The sequence below is a fragment of the Oncorhynchus nerka genome, linkage group LG13, assembly GCF_034236695.1.
Source record: "Oncorhynchus nerka isolate Pitt River linkage group LG13, Oner_Uvic_2.0, whole genome shotgun sequence".
NCBI lineage: Eukaryota > Metazoa > Chordata > Actinopteri > Salmoniformes > Salmonidae > Oncorhynchus > Oncorhynchus nerka.
This window is the reverse complement of record NC_088408.1, coordinates 55,292,167-55,311,041: the sequence shown is the minus strand read 5'-3', so window position 1 is coordinate 55,311,041 and position 18,875 is coordinate 55,292,167. Positions and strand designations below refer to the sequence as shown.

The 18,875-nt window shown below is 41.9% G+C and overlaps 2 protein-coding genes across 4 annotated transcripts; one reads left to right on the top strand and one right to left on the bottom strand.

The window, feature by feature from the left end:
• Positions 1-81: 81 nt before the first annotated feature.
• Positions 82-8,796, top strand: polr3g (polymerase (RNA) III (DNA directed) polypeptide G). 3 transcript variants are annotated; one of them, XM_029677405.2, is made up of 8 exons: positions 82-142; positions 1,462-1,617; positions 2,017-2,146; positions 2,583-2,645; positions 3,686-3,745; positions 3,852-3,919; positions 4,154-4,270; positions 8,409-8,796. In XM_029677405.2, the coding sequence occupies exons 2-8, from the start codon at positions 1,504-1,506 to the stop codon at positions 8,496-8,498; spliced, it is 642 nt and encodes a 213-aa protein (XP_029533265.2). In that variant the 5' UTR covers positions 82-142; positions 1,462-1,503; the 3' UTR covers positions 8,499-8,796. The 3 variants fall into 3 exon arrangements, with proteins under 3 accessions (XP_029533265.2, XP_029533263.2, XP_029533264.2); XM_029677403.2 differs by having other exon boundaries at positions 1,462-1,689; XM_029677404.2 differs by lacking the exon at positions 3,686-3,745 and having other exon boundaries at positions 1,462-1,689.
• Positions 7,886-12,880, bottom strand: LOC115139711 (lysM and putative peptidoglycan-binding domain-containing protein 3-like). Its single transcript, XM_029677402.2, has 4 exons — positions 12,755-12,880; positions 10,386-10,649; positions 9,556-10,241; positions 7,886-9,372 (listed from the first exon to the last, which is right to left on the bottom strand). The coding sequence occupies exons 2-3, from the start codon at positions 10,641-10,643 to the stop codon at positions 9,561-9,563; spliced, it is 939 nt and encodes a 312-aa protein (XP_029533262.2). The 5' UTR covers positions 10,644-10,649; positions 12,755-12,880; the 3' UTR covers positions 7,886-9,372; positions 9,556-9,560.
• Positions 12,881-18,875: the final 5,995 nt, after the last annotated feature.

The window sequence follows — 18,875 nt, the reverse complement described above, 5'->3', positions numbered from 1 at the left end:
GACGGCACTGTGAAAACCAAAAGCTATTGGCTAGAACACACCTACCCATGTCGTCATATAAATAATGCCCAATGTATGCATCGCTAAGTAACAGCTGTGCGCAAAGGAGAAAGACGAGGACCTACAATTCACCGGTGGCGTGGTAATTAGGTCCTACTTTTAACTCCATGACATTCGACTATTTGATTTCACCCACACAGAACACGCTATTCTAGTTCAACCGAAAAAAAAAACAACATGCAGTGGATTTCAATTCACAACATGGGCTGACTGTAGCTAGGTTTCCATCCAATTTGTGACAGCTTTTTTCATGCGAATATTCAAAAATCTGCCTAAAACAATATGCGCATTTTCCCACCAGATATTTGTTTCCATCAAACTGACTTTCGCGATTTCAAATATGTTTCAACTCTACTGATGGTTGTCATAATACCGTTGCGTTATATAGCAAATATGCCCACTCTGGTCTTTACACATGTGCTCTATCAGGCCAACAGCTCGCAGAACAGTGCTGGTAGGCTACATTATGAGAGTATTGTGGATCAACGATATTATTTGTATTTGTCAAACGGCAGGCAAGTATCGATGATCATGTCACCAGAAAATGACCCTCGTGCATCACCTTGCACATTCACCATCCTGTGAAATGCATCAATGTATTTCATCTGTAGCCTAAAAACTGCTTACTTTCCCGAGTCATAGTGGGAGGACCACACAACATAATCATCATCGCATGACTCCAAGTGTACTTCGATATGATGGTTATGATATCAATATTTGAGCAAAGGCGTTTCCACCACCATTTCTCGCATAATTAATTTTACCGGCACAAAAAGATCCCACCATGTCGAATGACAATTGTCAGCATTTATAAACTTGTACCGGCATTTAATGTTTCCATCATACATCAGTTTTCTCATACATCAGGTAATTCATGGGGATGAAAGGGTTAGTGATGCGTTGACATCCAACCTTTTTATGCGAGTAAAGTTCATGTCAACGGGTGTCCTTTTCCAACAATGCGGGGTTAAAAAAAAAACAAAATAGAAATAGTGGCACCCGGAATAAAGACACGGTGAAAAACGAGTAAAAAAATAACATTGCTATATACAGGGAGCATATATATACAAGGGCTTTTACAAACAGACCCACGTTTGGAAAGTCTTTAATTTATTTTCTATTAGATGTTTTTTTTTTTTTTGCAAGCTACTTCCTAGCGATGCTAGTGTGTAAATACTAGCATTTCTAAAAGCAGCTAGCTTCTTGTTAGCTAGTTATGAGGTTAGGAAATAGGTTCCCAATCTGGGCTAGCTCAAGCCAATTTCATAAAATTGCTAGGTGGCTAGTACTATTACAGCGAAACAAGCAAAGAAGTTCATATGTATAAAACATTTTTACAGGACATCTGAGGGGGCATGTGTGCATGAGAATGTGAACATCACTATGTCCTCTGTAATATAGGTCATCGCGTGTTGGAAGCAGCAGCCCACTCATAGTGCAGACATGGCTGGTGGTAAAGGCCGTGGTATAGCTGCCTTCAGCTTCAACATCGAATCCCTGGGCCTCAGCAGGGGGAATATGCCTCAGACCAGAGAGGGGCCCAACAAGCTGTATCCAGTGAGTAGTATTATACTGACTGCATTTACCGGGCTTATGGTCTCTGTTTCCTGGAAGTGGTCTCTGTTTCCAGTAAGTGACATTTTCTTGGGAGGAATGGGCTTTATAGTACATTTACGTCATTTAGCACAGTGTTACCCAACTCCAGTCCTCCAGTACCACCAATAGCACACATTTCAGTTGGAGCCCCAGAAAAACTCTCATCATTCAACTGATTCTCATGATTCAACTGCTTGATGATTTGTTAAGTTGAGTCAAGTGTGCTTGTTGGGGGTTACTGGAGGACTAGAGTTGCGAGACACTGATTTAGCAGACGCTCTTATCCAGGGGGACTTACAGGAGCAATTAGGGTTAAGTGCCTTGCTCAAGGGCACGTCAGCAGTTATTTTCCCCATTCAGGATGTGGAGTTCAAGCCTGTGCCCTTGAAAGAGGGAGAAGATGAGGACTACATGCTAGCCCTGAAACAGGAGATAAGGGGAACCATGAGACTACTACCCCACAACATCAAGCCTCTGGCTGGGAAAGGAGGTGAGAGCGTGCATTATCAGCAATGGTGAGTGTATCTCATCATCCATTAAAACAATGGCATGAGGTGAGGTAATGTAACACTCAGGAAATTAGCCATTTAACCATACCTTATCTGGAGACCGAGAAGCTGATCTAGGAGAGAATATTGAGTTAGAAATTCCTGGCCTGACTAAGCTTGGATTTCGAGCACATTATTTTCTGGGGTAAGATGATGTATCCGTATCAAGTGCCGCCTTACCATAGCTTATTGATGTATAGTGGAAATGACTGCTTTATCTGTATGTTTGAGTTCACTTGGTCATATGCTTAATGTACTACGGGAGAAATAAGTATATAGATACTTCCAGCAGATATAAAATGTGCTTGCTGACTTAATTGAGTGTTTAGTTTGTGTGAGTATCCATGTAATAACCTTTACTGTTTACATATCAAATAGATGTGGAAAGATACAAGGAGAGGTATCAGAGGCAAAACATGTTGGATGAGGAGTGGACTCCAGGTAATTGGTCAATTTGGTCATTATCAGATTAAAGTCCCCATGCAGTCTTTTTTTTAAATGGCATTTTAAAATCATCACTGTGTCTGATAAATCACGCCTTTTGCTATTGAACTGCTCAGTCTGATCGTTTGGGCGAGTTGATAGTTTAAAAATATTTACATACAGTGCTGATTGGCAGCTGGGATTTTCTAGAGCAGGGTTCTCCAAACCTGTTCCTGGAGTGCTATCGTACACGTTTACACTCCAACCCTCATCTAGCGTACCTGATTCTAATAATTAGCTAGTTTAAAAGCTGAATCAGGTTAGTTACAACTGGGAGGGTAGCGCTCCAGAGGATACATATGCAAATAAAAGATGACTGGTCATTGGTCAGAATTATCAGATCAGATTGATCTGTGGGCCAAAAACTATTTTTATTCAAAAAGCTCTTGCATTGACCTCCCGGGTGGCGCAGTGGTCTAGGGAACTGCATCGCAGCGCTAGCTGTGCCACCAGAGACTCTGGGTTCGCACCCAGGCTTTGTCACACCCGGCCACGACCGGGAGGTCTGTGGGGCGACGTACAATTGGCCTAGCGTCGTCCGGGTTCGGGAGGGTTTGGCCGGTAGGGGTATCCTTGTCTCATCGCACACCAGCGACTCTTGTGGTGGGCCGGGCGCAGTGCATGCTAGCCAAGGTAACCCGGTGCACGGTGTTTCCTTCCTTCGGGTTGGATGCGCGCTATGTTAAGAAGTGGCTTGGTTGGGTTGTGTTTCAGAGGACGCATGGCTTTCGACCTTCGTCTCTCCCAAGCCCGTACGGGAGTTGTAGCGATGAGACAAGATAGTAATTACTAACAATTGGATACCACGAAATTGGGGAGAAAAGGGGGTAAGAAAAATTAAAAATAGCTCTTGCACTAAAAGGGAATTATCAACATTTTCACAATTTCAGTGTTATTTCAACCTCATTGTGGAAATAAATATCGTAAACAAAACCTGAGTCTGATTCCCAATATTATTAATTTTATTTTAATATAACTTCTCACTTGTGTGTCATTAGACTGGCAGCTTTTTCCAAAAGAGCTCATGCCTCAAAAGAAAAAGTTGAATGTAAAACCAGGTACTTAAAGTTTGTGTATTGATAATCAAACATATATATTTTTTAATTACAATTATGTCATTATGATTTTGCTAATATCTATATTTCCTAATGAACGTAATATTAGTAGGCGCAAAGAAGAAACCCATAAAGGTGTCAAGCAAAGAAAAAGCAGATGTACTCAGTAAATTAGATGTAAGTCACTTTTACCTTTATTCCTCTCACTTCTTATAAATTGATTTATTATTTTAAAACAAGCAATCTCTGGAGGGGTTGGGATTATCTGTACATTCAGATTTGACATTCTAATAGCCTGATAACATTGACTTGAATAATGATTTTAAAAATGAACATGCCCATCATATAATGTTTTATGTGTGAAAGCTGTTTGTATGTCTGGATAATCATACAAAATGGCTATTTCTTCAGGAACTTGAAAAGAAAGATGATGTAAAGTCAGATGAGGAGAAAGAAGAAAAGAAAACTTCAGAGGAAGGAGAGGAGGAAGAAATTGAAGGAGAGGAGTTGGAGGAGGAATTAGAAGAGGTAACCCCCCCACCCCCCCACGACCCACACCCCCGACTTCCCCTAGTTGTAATATAAAGCCAAATTTGGATCTAAATCATCCTTAGTAGTCAACTTCTATCACACAATGTATTGTACTTCAAGTTGTTCGCTGACACACTTCCATACAATCAACTTGGTATTGAGACATCTCCGATGATAAATGACACGTGTATGTAATGTCAGAAGGTCACAATACGCAATATACACGGGACAAAAATAGAAACGGAACATGCAACAATTTCAAAAATGTTAGTTACAGTTCATATAAGGAAATCAGTCAATTGAAATAAATGAATTAGGCCCTAATCTATGCATTTCACATGACTGGGAATACAGATATGTATGTGTATCAGAGAACCAGTCCGTGTCTGGTGTGACCACCATTTGCTTAATGTCGCGCGACACATCTCCTTCACATAGACTTGATCAGGCTGATGATTGTGGCAGGTGGAATTTTTGTCCCACTCCTCTTCAATAGCTGTGCGAAGTTGCTGGACATGGGTGGGAACTGGAACACGCTGTCGTACACATTAATCCACAGTATCCCAAACATGCACCGTGGTTGACATGTCTGGTGAGCATGCAGGCCATGAAAGGATTGAGACATTTTCAGCTTCAAGGAATTGTGTACAGATCCTTGCGACATGGGGCCTTGCATTATCATGCTGAAACATGAGGTGATGGCGGCGAATGAATAGCATGACAGTAGGCCTCGGGATCTCGTCACGGTATCTGTACATTCAAATTTCCATAGATAAAATGCAATTGTGTTCGTTGTCCGTAGCTTATGCCTGCCCAAACCATTACCCCACCATGAGGCATTATGTTACAATGTTGACATCAGCAACTGTTCGCCAGCAATCTGCCCGGTACAGTTGAAACCGGGATTCATCCGTGAACAACGCACTTCTCCAGCATGCCAGTGGCCTTTGAAGGTGAGCATTTGCCCACTGAAGTCGGTTACGACACCGATCTGCAGATGGGTCAAGACCCTGGTGAGGACAATGCAGATGAGCTTCCCTGAGACAGTTTCTGGCAGTTTGTGCAGAAATGATTAGGTTCTGCAAACCCACAGTTTTATCAGCTGTCAGGGTGGCTGGTCTCAGAAGAAGCCAGATGTGAAGTTCCTGGACTGGCGTGGTTACACAAGGTCTGCTGTTGTGTGGACGTACTGACAAAATCTCTGAAATCAACATTAAATTCTCTAGCAACAGCTCTGGTGGATATTCCTGCAGTCAGCATGCCAACTGCAAGCTCCCTCAACTTTAGACATCTGTGGCATTGTTGTTTTACAAAACTGTACATTTTAGTGGCCTTTTATTGTCCCCAGCACAACTTGTTTTAGTTTATTAATTCGACCATTTAAAAAAAAAAAAAAAAAAGCACACTTAAAAGCCATACATGCACATGAGTAAAATCATCAAGGATAACACAAAGTCTGGGACTTATTTCCACTGTGTCCTCTCGAGACAAGATGGCTAGGCAAGATCAGACACGGTTGAACACAGTATGGCGGCGAGATGATGATGATGATGATAATAAAACATAAAAACAAAGAACTTCTATCTCATTGTGGTTACATCGTAGGGTACAGAAGAAATCAAACTGTTTTTTACTTTATTTTTAAAGCTGCCAAGAGATGACGTTGTTTTTATGGGTAGAGGCAACTCATTCCATTCTGAGGCGCCAGTATACAAGAAAGTACCTTTCCCAGCATTACTCCTGAACCTGTATACTATAAGCACACATTAGTAACACCTGATCTGGTGCATCCCTAACATGGGGAAAGTAATCAGTCATATCTGGGTGCAGAACTGTAAATATTCCTGTAAACCAAACACTGTCTAATCTGGGACACTTTAGCATCAACAAGCAGCCAGTTGAGTTCCTGAAAGCAGCTACTGCCTATGTGAGTATGTGGACTCACCTTCAACAGACTTTCAGCATGTTTATAGGGAAGGCCAATCAACAAGCACAGCACTTACAAAAATGACTGGCTGAGAGAAATTGAAAATTAAAAGATTGTGGGGGCTGTTTTGTTAGACTTCAGTGCAGCTTTTGACATTATCAATCATAGTCTGCTGCTGGAAAAACGTATGTGTCATGGCTTTTACACCCCCTGCTATATTGTGGATGAAGAGTTACCTGTCTAACAGAACACAGAGGGTGTTCTTTAATGGAAACCTCTCCAACATAATCTAGGTAGAATCAGGATTTCCCCAGGGCAGCTGTCTAGGCCCCTTTTTTTAGTCTACTAACGACATGCCACTGCCTTTGAGTAAAGCCAGTGGTCGACCGATTATTATTGTTCAACACCGATACCGATTTTATTGGAGGATCAGAAAAAGCAGATTAATCTGCCAATTTGTTTTATTTATTTTTATTTGTAATAATGACAATTACAACAATACTAAATGAACTTATTTTAACTTAATATAATACATAAATAAAAATCAATTTAGCCTCAAATAAATAATGAAACATGTTCAATTTGGTTTAAATAATGCAAAAACAGTGTTGGAGAAGAAAGTAAAAGAGCTAGGTTCCTTGCTTAGAACATGAGAACATATGAAAGCTGGTGGTTCCTTTTAATATTCCCAGGTAAGAAGTTTTAGGTTGTAGTTATTATAGGACTATTTCTCTCTATACCATTTATATTTCTTATACCTTTGACTATTGGATGTTCTTATAGGCACTTTAGTATTGCCAGTGTAACAGTATAGCTTCCGTCCCTCTCCTCGCCCCTACCTGGGCTCGAACCAGAAACACATCGACAACAGCCACCCTCGAAGCAGCGTTACCCATCGCTCCACAAAAGCCGCAGCCCTTGCAGAGCAAGCTGAACAACTACTCCAAGTCTCCGAGCGGGTGACGTTTGAAACGCTATAAGTGCGCACCCCGCTAACTAGCTAGCCATTTCACATCAGTGACACAATTTCCCTAGTTATAAGATATTCATGTTAGCAGGCAATATTAACTAAATATGCAGGTTTAAAAATATATACTTGTGTATTGATGTTTACGGTTAGGTACACATTGGTGCAACGACAGTGCTTTTTTCACGAATGCGGTTGTTAAATCACCTGTTTGGCAAAGTAGGCTGTGATTCGATGAAAAATTAACAGGCACTGCATTGATTATATGCAACACAGGACACGCTAGATAAACTAGTAATATCATCAACCATGTGTAGTTAACTAGTGATTATGTTAAGATTGATTGTTTAAGTTTAATGCTAGCTAGCAACTTACCTTGGCTTCTTGCTGCCCTCACGTAACAGGTAGTCAGTTAATCATTAGCTTGACAACACAATTTCGAGATCTTGATAGGGCGGCATGTAACACACCCCCAACAAAATCTGCTTGGTTTTGGGAAGGCAGATATCCATCTCCAGATCGATTACATTCGATCTGATGTTATAAGCAATGTCCAATCTTACCAAAGTGCATGTGTAATGATCATGCTGTTTAATCAGCTTCTTGATATGCCACACCTGTCAGGTGGATGGATTATCTTGGCAAAGGGTAAATGCTCACTAACAGTGATGTAAACATTTGTCCACAAAAAGAGAGAAATAAGCATTTAATGCATATGGAATATTTCTGGGATATTTTATTTCAGCTCATGAAACATGGGACCAACACTTCATGTTGCGTTTTATATTTTTGTTCAGTATAAATGACAAATGTAATAGCTCAAGTACATTTAACATAACATTTAAGTCATTTAGCAGACGCTCTTATCCAGAGCGACTTACAAATTGGTGCGTTCACCTTAAGACATCCAGTGGAACAGCCACTTTACAATAGTGCATCTAAATCTTTTAGGGGGGGGGGGGGGGTGAGAAGGATTACTTTATCCTATCCTAGGTATTCCTGAAAGAGGTGGGGTTTCAGGTGTCTCCGGAAGTACCTATGCACATAGCACCCTTACTAAAAAAGATTGCAGTCCAATTGCAAAATGCTGAAAATATTGCATCCAAAATAAGTGGTTTACAGTCATGTGTAACTGCAGTTATTCTGCAATTACTGTATCCAAAATACCAGCCGACTACAGTTACATAAGGGCATTCACACACCAATGGGGAATGTCACAATTAACACTTGCCTTTTTGTAGGAAAATGACTACATTGCCAGCTACTTTGAAGATGGTGATGATTTTGGTGCTGGCAGTGACGAGAACATGGATGAAGGAGCCACATATTAACCCCAACTGTATGTATGTTATCTCAAGAGCATACAGTATTTAAAAAGCCAGAAGAATGTTGACTGTCACTCTTCCAAATGCATTTCCCCCTGCAAATCATGATTTATTGTTTACCAAATAGCTGTTGGCTATATGACTAACACTGTCATCAAGTTCACATATTTTGTTTGAACCTACATTTACAATGTGAGAATCATCAAGATGTGCTTGTGTGATTTGAAGTGAGTTTGAGTTTAAATACTGTAAGTGGCTCTGTTGTAAATAAGTGTATAAACAAATTAAACAAACATGCAAAGTCTGACCAATAATTTATTCAAAATATACTAATTTTTCAGCCTTTTGTAGTGTCCCACAAGTTGAAGGCACATACTGTTTGTTACATGATTTTATGAAATGGACATGAGGAAAAGGAACTAAAATAACATTTCACTAGAATATAGCTAGCTAGTGTTTGGGAATATTGTGCATTTCCTGTTTTGTCACCATGCCCTAAGTAGAAATATAGTTTGAGTCAAAATGCAGTTCTCCCTAGACAGGCAAAAAAAATATACAAGCAATGTTCAAGATTTGTAACACATTTTAGACAATACTAAAAATATAAGACCAATATTCCTCAAATTACTGTCATTGATAAGTGGCAGCAATCAGTACTTTTCTGACCAGGAAAATAACCCTCACTTTAGACAGACAGGGTCATTGGGATGTCCAACTGACATCAACCCATTAAAGTTGAAACCTCATATGGTAACGTAGGGGTTAAGGGGGTAGGGACATCCCAAGGATCCCAGATAGCACAAACCCTCAAACCCTTTAGACAGCGTTACAGAAACAGTTCCAACAGCTGACAAGGGGGACAATAAGCAGTTGGGTACCTCTGTGCAACAAAAAGAAAAAGTGCTTTAAAAACTTTTAAAAAACATACATACTGTATGTCCACTGAAAATTATTCCCCTCCATAATTTTCCAATGGATTCTGTTCCCCATAAAGTTACTCTCAGAGAAATTGTACCATATAGAACTGCTCAGAAATATCTCCCACTCCTTAAGTGTGACTCACCCTCACTACGTTTTCTCTTTCTTGGGGCCAAGGTGGTCATCCACATCATTGTGTCCATGTGAGTCTGGTTTAGGTACGTTTCCAGCGTGGGGTCTTGAGTTGGGCCCTCCATTGATTGCCACAGGCTCAGGCATCTGGGCATTCTGCATGCCATTTGGGTTGGCCAATGGCGTGGTGGTGTGATGGCTCACATCCACCTTCATCAGCACCTCGTAATACAGCAGGTAGAACACTGGTGTGACGATGCCAACCACCACCATGATGGCCACCGCCATCCACCACCTCATGCCCCAGTCTGCCCCATGGTAGGGGTCCTTCCTGAGGATAGGCTTGAAGTCAGGCTCCCCCAGTAATAAGGGCTGCTGGAGGGTCAGGGAGGAGACCACCTCGTTCAGGCTGCTTCTGGAGGTGCCAGTGGACTTGACCAGCAGCTCAATGTCCTTGTCCTTCTCCTGCAGGAAGCTGCCCACACTGTCTGTGGACGAGGAGGAGGAGTCTGTGCAAGTCTCTGTGGAGATGGGGGGCTGGTGGATGCGTCGGTGGCCTGTGTGGGAAGCAGCTTTGAGAGGAGCAGTGTTGTGGGTCTCTGTCAGCACGCTGAAACGTTTCACAGGGATCTTGATGGATCTCAGCGCAAAGAAGTTCTGCTCTGTCAACAGGTTGTTGGCCCTCTTGATGTCTGCTACCTATGATACACAGACAGATACATAACAAAGGAGTTGACTTTACTTATGTGTTGCAAAAAGGTAGTGAGAAGTCAAAGCTACATGTCTGGTCTGTCTGAAAGGGCTTGTCATTAGAGAGTAAGACCGGGATTAAGGTTGACTTACTGAGCAGTGGTACTGCAGGGAGAAGCTATTCAGAGTGTCCCCTTCTTTAATGTCTCGGACCAGGTGGACAATGTCGTCTGACTTCTCCCTGGAGGTGCTCCTCCGGTCCCGGCCTCGGGTGCGCAGCTCGTAGCTCTCTCCATCCTCCTCAGCAAGATCGTTCTCAGCGCTGTTCCCAAATAGGTAGGCATGTCCTCCATTGGCAGGCTGCATCGTCGTGGCTGACTGGAAACCATAGTGCTGGCTTCTCCCAGTCATTTTTCACTTCAAAGAGAAGAGCGAGACATTATTATTGAAAGCTATACAACAGCTTCAGTTACAAGTTTCAGATGCATTACCAAAGTATATTATATCAGCTTGTTTTTTTTAAGGTACACCTAGCTAGTTAGCCTACATTCATTTACATTCAATATAGACAAGATCTTACATACTTCAAAACGTGCAATAGTAAATGTATCTTGCATGTGAAGCACAGAGCATTCAGTCCAACTCTTCCAGTTGAATGATCCTCATAGGGGTGATTAAAGTCCATCAGTCTTGTAGGTTTAGTCAGTGGTACTGACTGATAAGATTGATGCCTGGGAGACTGCAGTGTACTGAAGCTCCTTGTTTATATAACGTTGGCATTTGTTTCCATTTGACAATCAGAGAGGAACATAAGCTGCTGATGTGACAGCTTTTTGTCAGATAACATCTAGATAAACTTTGGCTAACGTTCAGAGGGCTAAAGCACAGAACAAAGACATTTCACAGGACGTATAAATGTGAAGCATCCGTTCTGCCTTTCCACTCACTACCAAATATGGCAGTGAGAGGAAGCCCATTGGCCGGCAGTGGGAGAAAATGGAACAAATTCTCAATGAAACATTTAATCTCAATAGTTTTCTGTTCCCAAAACTAAAATATGTGCTGAACAGAGTGGACAAAGTTTTGTAGACTGTACCCTTTACCAAAGTTTATTTTTTAAATTGCGTTGTTTAGGAGTGCAAAGGCAATTTGAGTTATTGCCACTTCAAAGTAGGAGTTCCCTAACGGAAATATGCAAATGTTTACTAGAACGCGCCAATAGGATCACGCTAGCTTGTGCTTGTTTCTGCCCACTATGACTAATTTGTTCCCATTGGAAACAACAGGCTGTGGTCTAATTTAGTTATAGAAAATCTTTGGCTAAAGTTTAAGCAGAAGTCACAGTTAGCTAAGTAGCTAAGTTAATAACCGTCACTACAAAATAACAATACTAAAGTAAATTCACTATCACTCATATACTGACCAAAGATAAACGCAACCATGTCAGAGACTTTGCTAATTTGGATTTCACATGACGGCACAGGTGCAGCCATGGGTGGGCATAGGCCCACCCACTAGAGAGCCAGGCCCAGTCAATTACAATTTGTTCTTCCCTACAAAAGAGCTCTATTAAAGAAAAAATACTCCTGAGCCCGATCCCGCAGGTGAAGAAGCCGGATTGTGGAGGGCCTGGGCTGGCGGTTGTGAGGCTGGTTGGACGTACTGCCAAATTCTCAAACTACATTGAGGCAGCTTATGGTAGAGAAATGAACATGACATTTTCTGGCAACAACTCTGGTGGACATTCCTGCAGTCAGCATGACAATTGCACGCTCCCTCTACTTGAGATAACTGCACATTTTAGAGTGGCCTTTTGTCCCCAGCACAAGGTACACCTGTGTAATGATCATGCTGTTTAATCAGCTTCTTGATATCAGGTGGATAGATTATCTTGGCACTAACAGGGACGTAAACAAAGTTTGAGAGAAACTTTTTGTCCGTATGGAACATTTCTGTGATATTTTATTTCAGCTCATGAAACATGGGACCAGCACTTTAAGTTACATGTTGCGTTTTTGTTCAGTATTATAATGCAAATGCATAACGTTACGGAACATGGAGGTAAACGCTAGCTAGCTCTCTGAATAACCTTAAACTAGCTCTCTGAGAACCCAAGTGGGGTATACCCAGTTTACAGCAGTCCTCCCTAACGTCTAATAAAGTTTACCGTCTATTTGAATGGGCTATCCCATCCATATGTAAGCTAACACGTTAGCTATCTGCGGGAAAACAACTTGCCAGCTAGCTAGTTACGTACATTGTGCTCACCACACCAGTTAACTACATTAGTAAAACGCAATCAAACACTTTGTTGTCCCAACTGACTGAAGCAGCTGCCAGATAGCTACGTTAGGTAGGTTTCTAGTTAGCTAGCTTTCCTGTCAAGCTAACGCAGAGCTAGCTTACCTAACATCTGTACCCTAAGTGTCTTAGCTATCTATAGTGCATTCGCGATTATTGTTGCTGGAACAAGTCCGTGTTCATTTTTGCAAATTATAAGCGAAGAAACACCCAGACTTTACCTGAAAACATGAGCACTTTTCCGTCGACGACCTAAGCCACATCCATTCTTCCCCCGGTTTACTGGCGTTCGTTTGTTTAGCTACGCCACGTCAACAGAATACTAACGTGATGACGTCCGTGGATAGGCACTCCAATTCTTGCATTGACCATTAGATGTTGTCCCTAGTTACCAAATCCACAAAGTCATCAAATCAAATTTTATTTGTCACATACACATGGTTAGCAGATGTTAATGCGGGTGTAGCGAAATGCTTGTGCTTCTAGTTCCGACATTGCAGTAATAACCAACAAGTAATCTAGCTAACAATTCCAAAACTACTACCTTATACACATAAGTGTAAAGGGATAAAGAATATGTACATAAAGATATATGAATGAGTGATGGTACAGAGCGGCATAGCCAAGATGCAGTAGATGGTATCGAGTACAGTATATACATATGAGATGAGTATGTAAACAAAGTGACATAGTTTAGTTTAAAGTGGCTAGTGATACATGTATTACATAAAGATGCAGTAGATGATATAGAGTACAGTATATACGTATACATATGAGATAAATAATGTAGGGTATGTAAACATTATATTAAGTAGCATTGTTTAAAGTGGCTAGTGATATATTTTACATCAATTCCCATTATTAAAGTGGCTGGAGTTGAGTCAGTGTGTTGGCAGCAGCCACTCAATGTTAGTGGTGGCTGTTTAACAGTCTGATGGCCTTGAGATATGAGCTGTTTTTCAGTCTCTCGGTCCCAGCTTTGATGCACCTGTACTGACCTCGCCTTCTGGACGATAGCGGGGTGAACAGGCAGTGGCTCGGGTGGTTGTTGTCCTTGATGATCTTTATGGCCTTCCTGTGACATCGGGTGGTGTAGGTGTCCTGGAGGGCAGGTAGTTTGCCCCCGGTGATGCGTTGTGCAGACCTCACTACCCTCTGGAGAGCCTTACGGTTGTGGGCGGAGCAGTTGCCGTACCAGGCGGTGATACAGCCTGACAGGATGCTCTCGATTGTGCATCTGTCTTCTTAAAAAGTTATTTTAAACCTAACCCTAACCTTAACTGTAACCTAAACCACACTGATAACCTTATGCCTAACCCAAACCTCAAGTTAAAAAGCACATTTTTGTTTTCATACATTTTTACGATATATCCCATTTTGACTTTGTGGCTGTGGTAACTAGTTAAAACCACTAGATGGCGCAAGTGCTGTTCCTTACCAGATGCCACGGGCTAGGCCCTATGATTGGGTCCAATTAGTTTGGCCTCTATCATAGTAGAACCTATTGAGCGTAATTGAAAACAATTGATAGGGCTATTATTTTTGTTATAGTTATTCCTATCTATGGTATTTAAAAGGTTAGGCCTAGGCACCTACAAATTATACTTAACTATTTTTCTTCTGAAAATGAACAAGTGCAAGTGTCCACAATTGGAGAAATTTGATAATTTTGAGGTAAGGCTAATGAACGTGATCTGCAGCAATCACTGTGCCAACTAGGGGCTGTTAGGCTATAGGAACACATTTTAGAAGTTTCTTAGTGAACATTTCAGAAGTAAATTAATAGGAAGAGACAAATTACGGTACATCTCAATCTACACATCATTCTAACAATAAACTTGAATCCCAAACGTAATTGTCACTTTTCTTTATGGTGAACCTCAGGTCATTTTGAGCATGCACTTCTAGGCCTATCGAAATAGCTGGGTGTAAGGACAACGGTTCGCTGGGTGGAGCTGTCCGCTACTCCTGACGAGCTCCCCGAGGCAAATGCGATTAAGATTAGCACATTTCGCCTTCTCTCGACATGCGGGGAGTCCGCATAGTAGTTTTGTTTAGACAGTAGTGAGGCTGATCGACATGGCTGCGTATGTTCTTTCTCTCAGCGAACCCTTAAGCAGTCAGATGGATTGAACAAAAAACGATTGCACTACACCGTTTTGTACACAGAGGAAATACCGTTAGTTATTTGCCATATTCCGTCACGAGTGTGACGCTTTATGTGTGGTTGTTCGCTGGGGGTACCGAGAGCTGTCAAGAGCACCCCAAGAATTGGAGTAGGCTACGAGTATCAAGATGCATTCATTGACCAATAACGTAATCTGACAGAAACTTTGGGAGATTATTGATAGGCGTTATCGATGCTATCATCAACAGTAGTGGTATTTCTATAATTTATCTTGGACTGATAGCCAGCAAGGTGTCAGGTAAGTCTGGATACATTTCATAATTTTGTGAACAGGTGTTTGAATTAACTATACAGCAAGTTGACTAATAAAACCATTTTTCCTGCAGGATTCTTGGCCTTATACGCGCACCTTTCATTTGGGCAATTTTATAGAATCTTGTAATGGCTCGAATTTCTCAATTTGTCACATAAGATTGTATTTGTTTTTCTTCATGCTACGTTAGGTTAGTACTCTATAGTAATCAGAAGTACCCTATGTCAGAGATAGTCCTATATGAATTTGTGCCCCTTTACTGTCATCACCTGACAGCTCATGCAGAGGGATTGTCTAACACTGTAAGAAAACAATTAAAGTATTGAGCCACTACTAATTTAATGTTTAACAGTGCCAAAATCCCCTCGGAGTGGCTAATATATTTGAAAAGCCTAAATATCGATACAGTAAAATTACTAAATGAATGGCCGGGTAACCCATTGAAGAGTGAGACAAACGGTTCCATGGTTACTCTCTGGATCTTCAGTGTGGACACTGTGCTTTGTGTGTTTCCTCTCTCTTCCATTGAAATAAAACAACAATCCGCGGGGAACCGCCACACATGGTGCGCATGAGCTCGGACCCGCTCATAAAGGCCCTGTTGACTAATCTTACACTGGGGTCATTGGTAATCTTGGCTCACATTGAGTTACGCATATGCTACTGTAGAAGCTCGCATTGTGCAAGTGTGGCCATCAGTAAAATAACTGCTTTGCGCCACTTTTGCAGGGCATGTACATTTTTTACACGATGTTTTAACATTTAGAAGTGCCTGTCCGGTTTTCTATATATTTAAACATATCCACACCATCTTTAATTGATTTGACGTGATGTCATATTGGTGCGTTTAAGTCTCCTTTGTTGCTTCCTCTATGGTGCCACAGCTGAGTTAAATTCATTTTGTCAGTGGGCAGTGAACTACTTCTATATCCATTCAGCATACACCTGCTCCTTCTTTTTGGGATAATAATGCTGCTTCTCTATTAAGCCCTGTCTGTCAGTCTTTGAACAGTAATGCTTCTTTCCATAGTTAAGCAGACATTTGGAGGTTTAAGTGTCGAATCAGACTGATTTGCACTTGCAGCAAACCTAGAATGGTGTTTTCTCAACTCATTAATTTACAGCATTTGTATTAAGGGCCCAGTGCAGTCAAAATCCTGTTTTATATCATATTGTAAAACAGCTGATGAAACTAACACTGTAAAAGTGAGAGAGAAAAAAGTGTCATTTAATGATAGTTGAAAATACAATCGGCAAAGCAACTTCTAATCGGCAGGTTAGCATGGGTGGGAGTTTTGGCTTTCCATGGTGACATCACCATGTAGACCAATAACAAAGACAGTTCCAAACCTCTCTGCCAATAATAGCTAGTTTTCAGCTTTCCCCTTCCCACTCAGACAACTCCCAGACAGTCCTAGCAAATTTCTTGTTTGAGAAATTTTTGTTGTTGCTAAAAGGCCGTTTTTGGCCATTTTAATGGAAATCTAATACATTAACCACATTTCCTTCCAACGATTTCATACTGATTTAATTACCTGGCGCATGATAAAAAGTCTGGGCTGATGGAAACATGAAATTCAGAAACAATTTTATAAATGGCGACAGACAATTTGTTCGTTCGAGTGGGATCTCCCACGATGACTCGGGAAAACACGCAGTTTATTAGTTTACAGATTAAATAAGGTATGATGAACTTCAGGGTGGTAAATGTGCAAGGTGATGAGTTTGATGCTCCTTCCAAAAATATTGAGGGTCTTATTCTGGTGACATTATGATCGATGCTTGGCTGCCATTGGACAAATACAAATAATATTGCTCTTATCCATAATAATCTCATAATGTAGGTAGCCTATGTAGGTAGCACTGTATCTGCTAGCTGTAATGTAGGTAGCACTTTATCTGCTAGCTATAATGTAGGTAGCACTGTATCTGCTAGCTATTGGCTAGAGTACATGTGCCAAGACCGGAGTGTGACCAAACCATCAGTAGAGTTGAAAATGCGATGGAAACTCATTTATTTAACTTGTATTTTTCATTCGGTACATGGTAATTTAGAGGTAAAAGTAATTTTTATGTGCACTACGTCATCACGCATGGCCTTTTATCAGCAAAAAGTCTGTTTTGATGGAGATATCTCTGGTGGGAAAATGCGCAGATTTGAGAATTTTCGCATCAAATTCTGTCGTAAATTCGATGGAAATCTAGCTAGTAAGGTACTTAATTGTTACCCAGAAATGATTTGATATTGGTATAAAAATATCTGTATTGGGTATTTAAGAGTGGCAAATCCCAGTATGCTACAGTAGCCACTTTCCACCGTGTTTTGGGCAGACTTGGGTCTTATTACTTGCCCGTTGTTGCACTGAGTGTCTTTTGTTTCTTTTGTTTGTTTGCTTTTATGTCATTGCTTGGCACGACTTACGGCGCAGTCGCCTGTGTGTGAGTGTGAATGTGATTCACTGGGCGGAAACTGTTTTACTGCCTGCCCTGCTCAGCCTCCGTGGCTTCCCCTTACCGCAGCCGCACACAAAGGGGACAGTGCCATAAACAGGCCGTGCTAATTGATAAGGTGCTAGAGTGCCTCATGGCCAGACTGAGATGGATGTCTGCTGGAGAGATGCCTCACGGGGCAAGGCGTGATGGAGCACCAGACAAAGAGACAGCCTCCCAATCAGCAGGATCACAGGGGGCCAAGGTGATGTCCTCAACCCAACAGAGCACCCCCAATAAGAGGCGGTCGATGTTAGGAACTATCCTCTTCTGGGCGCAGTCTAGATTGATCACAGACATGGCTGTTCTTGTGTTGGGAATGGCAGTGGTGGGAGTGGGTGGCCTTTGATACCCAGCAGCAGTTACTACCTCCCTCCCTCTTTCCCTCAATCCCTCCTCACCCTTAGCATGCTGCCCCCTCCTCCTGCTTCACGAAGCAGCGTGGGTAAAGTGTCTGCATGTAGCTAGGAACCAAAGCAGGGGCAGCTGCCTCACCCATATGTCAAGAGCATCGATTTTATTATGTTTGAAAACGAATCGTTCGAAGTGGAGCTCTGTGCTCCTCCAGCCTTCTGATGGAGCATAGAGGGGAGGGGAAAGTGCCTCATCCTGTGGGCCCTGCCTGGGTCAGGGGGACTCCCAGACCCAGATGGGGCTCTCTCTGTGGGCTTCTTTACCGGGGATAAGGTAGGTCAGTGTTGTGGATCTCTCCACGTATCCCTCCTTTTAAACATTTGGAAGTCTTCACACCCCTCTTGGGTTATAATACGGTGTTCTCTGCTTATTCATTGTGCTCATTTCTTATTGTAACAATACTATGTAGATAGCTCAGTGCCACAGAGCAAGGCACGGCTCTGACTTATGCTAAGTGTGTGGGAAAATGGGATAGAGATTAGTTCCAGTCTGGTTTTGTTTTCCACACCTTGAGAGTGTAAATAGTGGGGTTCCAGCCTCAGAGCTCTTTCCCACCACTTTGGGGCCTCGGCTAAAACAAAGCACCCACGCATGCCATTGGGCTGCACACAGTCACTCAATTCAGCCAGCTCAGCCCAGCCCAGTTCACAAAGACACAGGAGCCACAGCACAGTAGCAGCGCAGTGGGGATATGACTGGGGTTACGCAGTTCAGCTGAGTGCTGCTATGGGAGAGAGGCTGGGAGGCCAAGAACATGCTCAGAGAGAATACATAAATGGCATTAATTCCCTCCTGGTTTTGAGCATATAATGGGCAGTTTAGATCATTAGAGATAAGTTCTACTCTTATAACATGACAATCAACTCTCAGGCTAATAAGCTAATGGTGTTGGAATGTTGCAGGTTGTACTGTGTCTGTGCTGGTTGGTGGCGGGACGCTCCTCGATTCCGTGATTTTTGGTCAATGTTGAAAAGCACAGCTGTGGAAAGGCAGCATA

What these genes read in the sequence shown, in the direction of transcription:
- polr3g (XM_029677403.2), top strand. Translation starts at nt 1,504, where the DNA reads ATGGCTGGTGGTAAAGGCCGTGGTATAGCTGCCTTCAGCTTCAACATC. An exon ending in GCCTCTGGCTGGGAAAGGAG is followed by an intron (nt 2,147 to 2,582) that starts GTGAGAGCGTGC and finishes CATATCAAATAG; the next exon opens with ATGTGGAAAGATACAAGGAG. An exon ending in TGGAGGAGGAATTAGAAGAG is followed by an intron (nt 4,271 to 8,408) that starts GTAACCCCCCCA and finishes GCCTTTTTGTAG; the next exon opens with GAAAATGACTACATTGCCAG.
- LOC115139711 (XM_029677402.2), bottom strand. Translation starts at nt 10,643, where the DNA reads ATGACTGGGAGAAGCCAGCACTATGGTTTCCAGTCAGCCACGACGATG. An exon ending in CCCTGCAGTACCACTGCTCA is followed by an intron (nt 10,242 to 10,385) that starts GTAAGTCAACCT and finishes TGTGTATCATAG; the next exon opens with GTAGCAGACATCAAGAGGGC.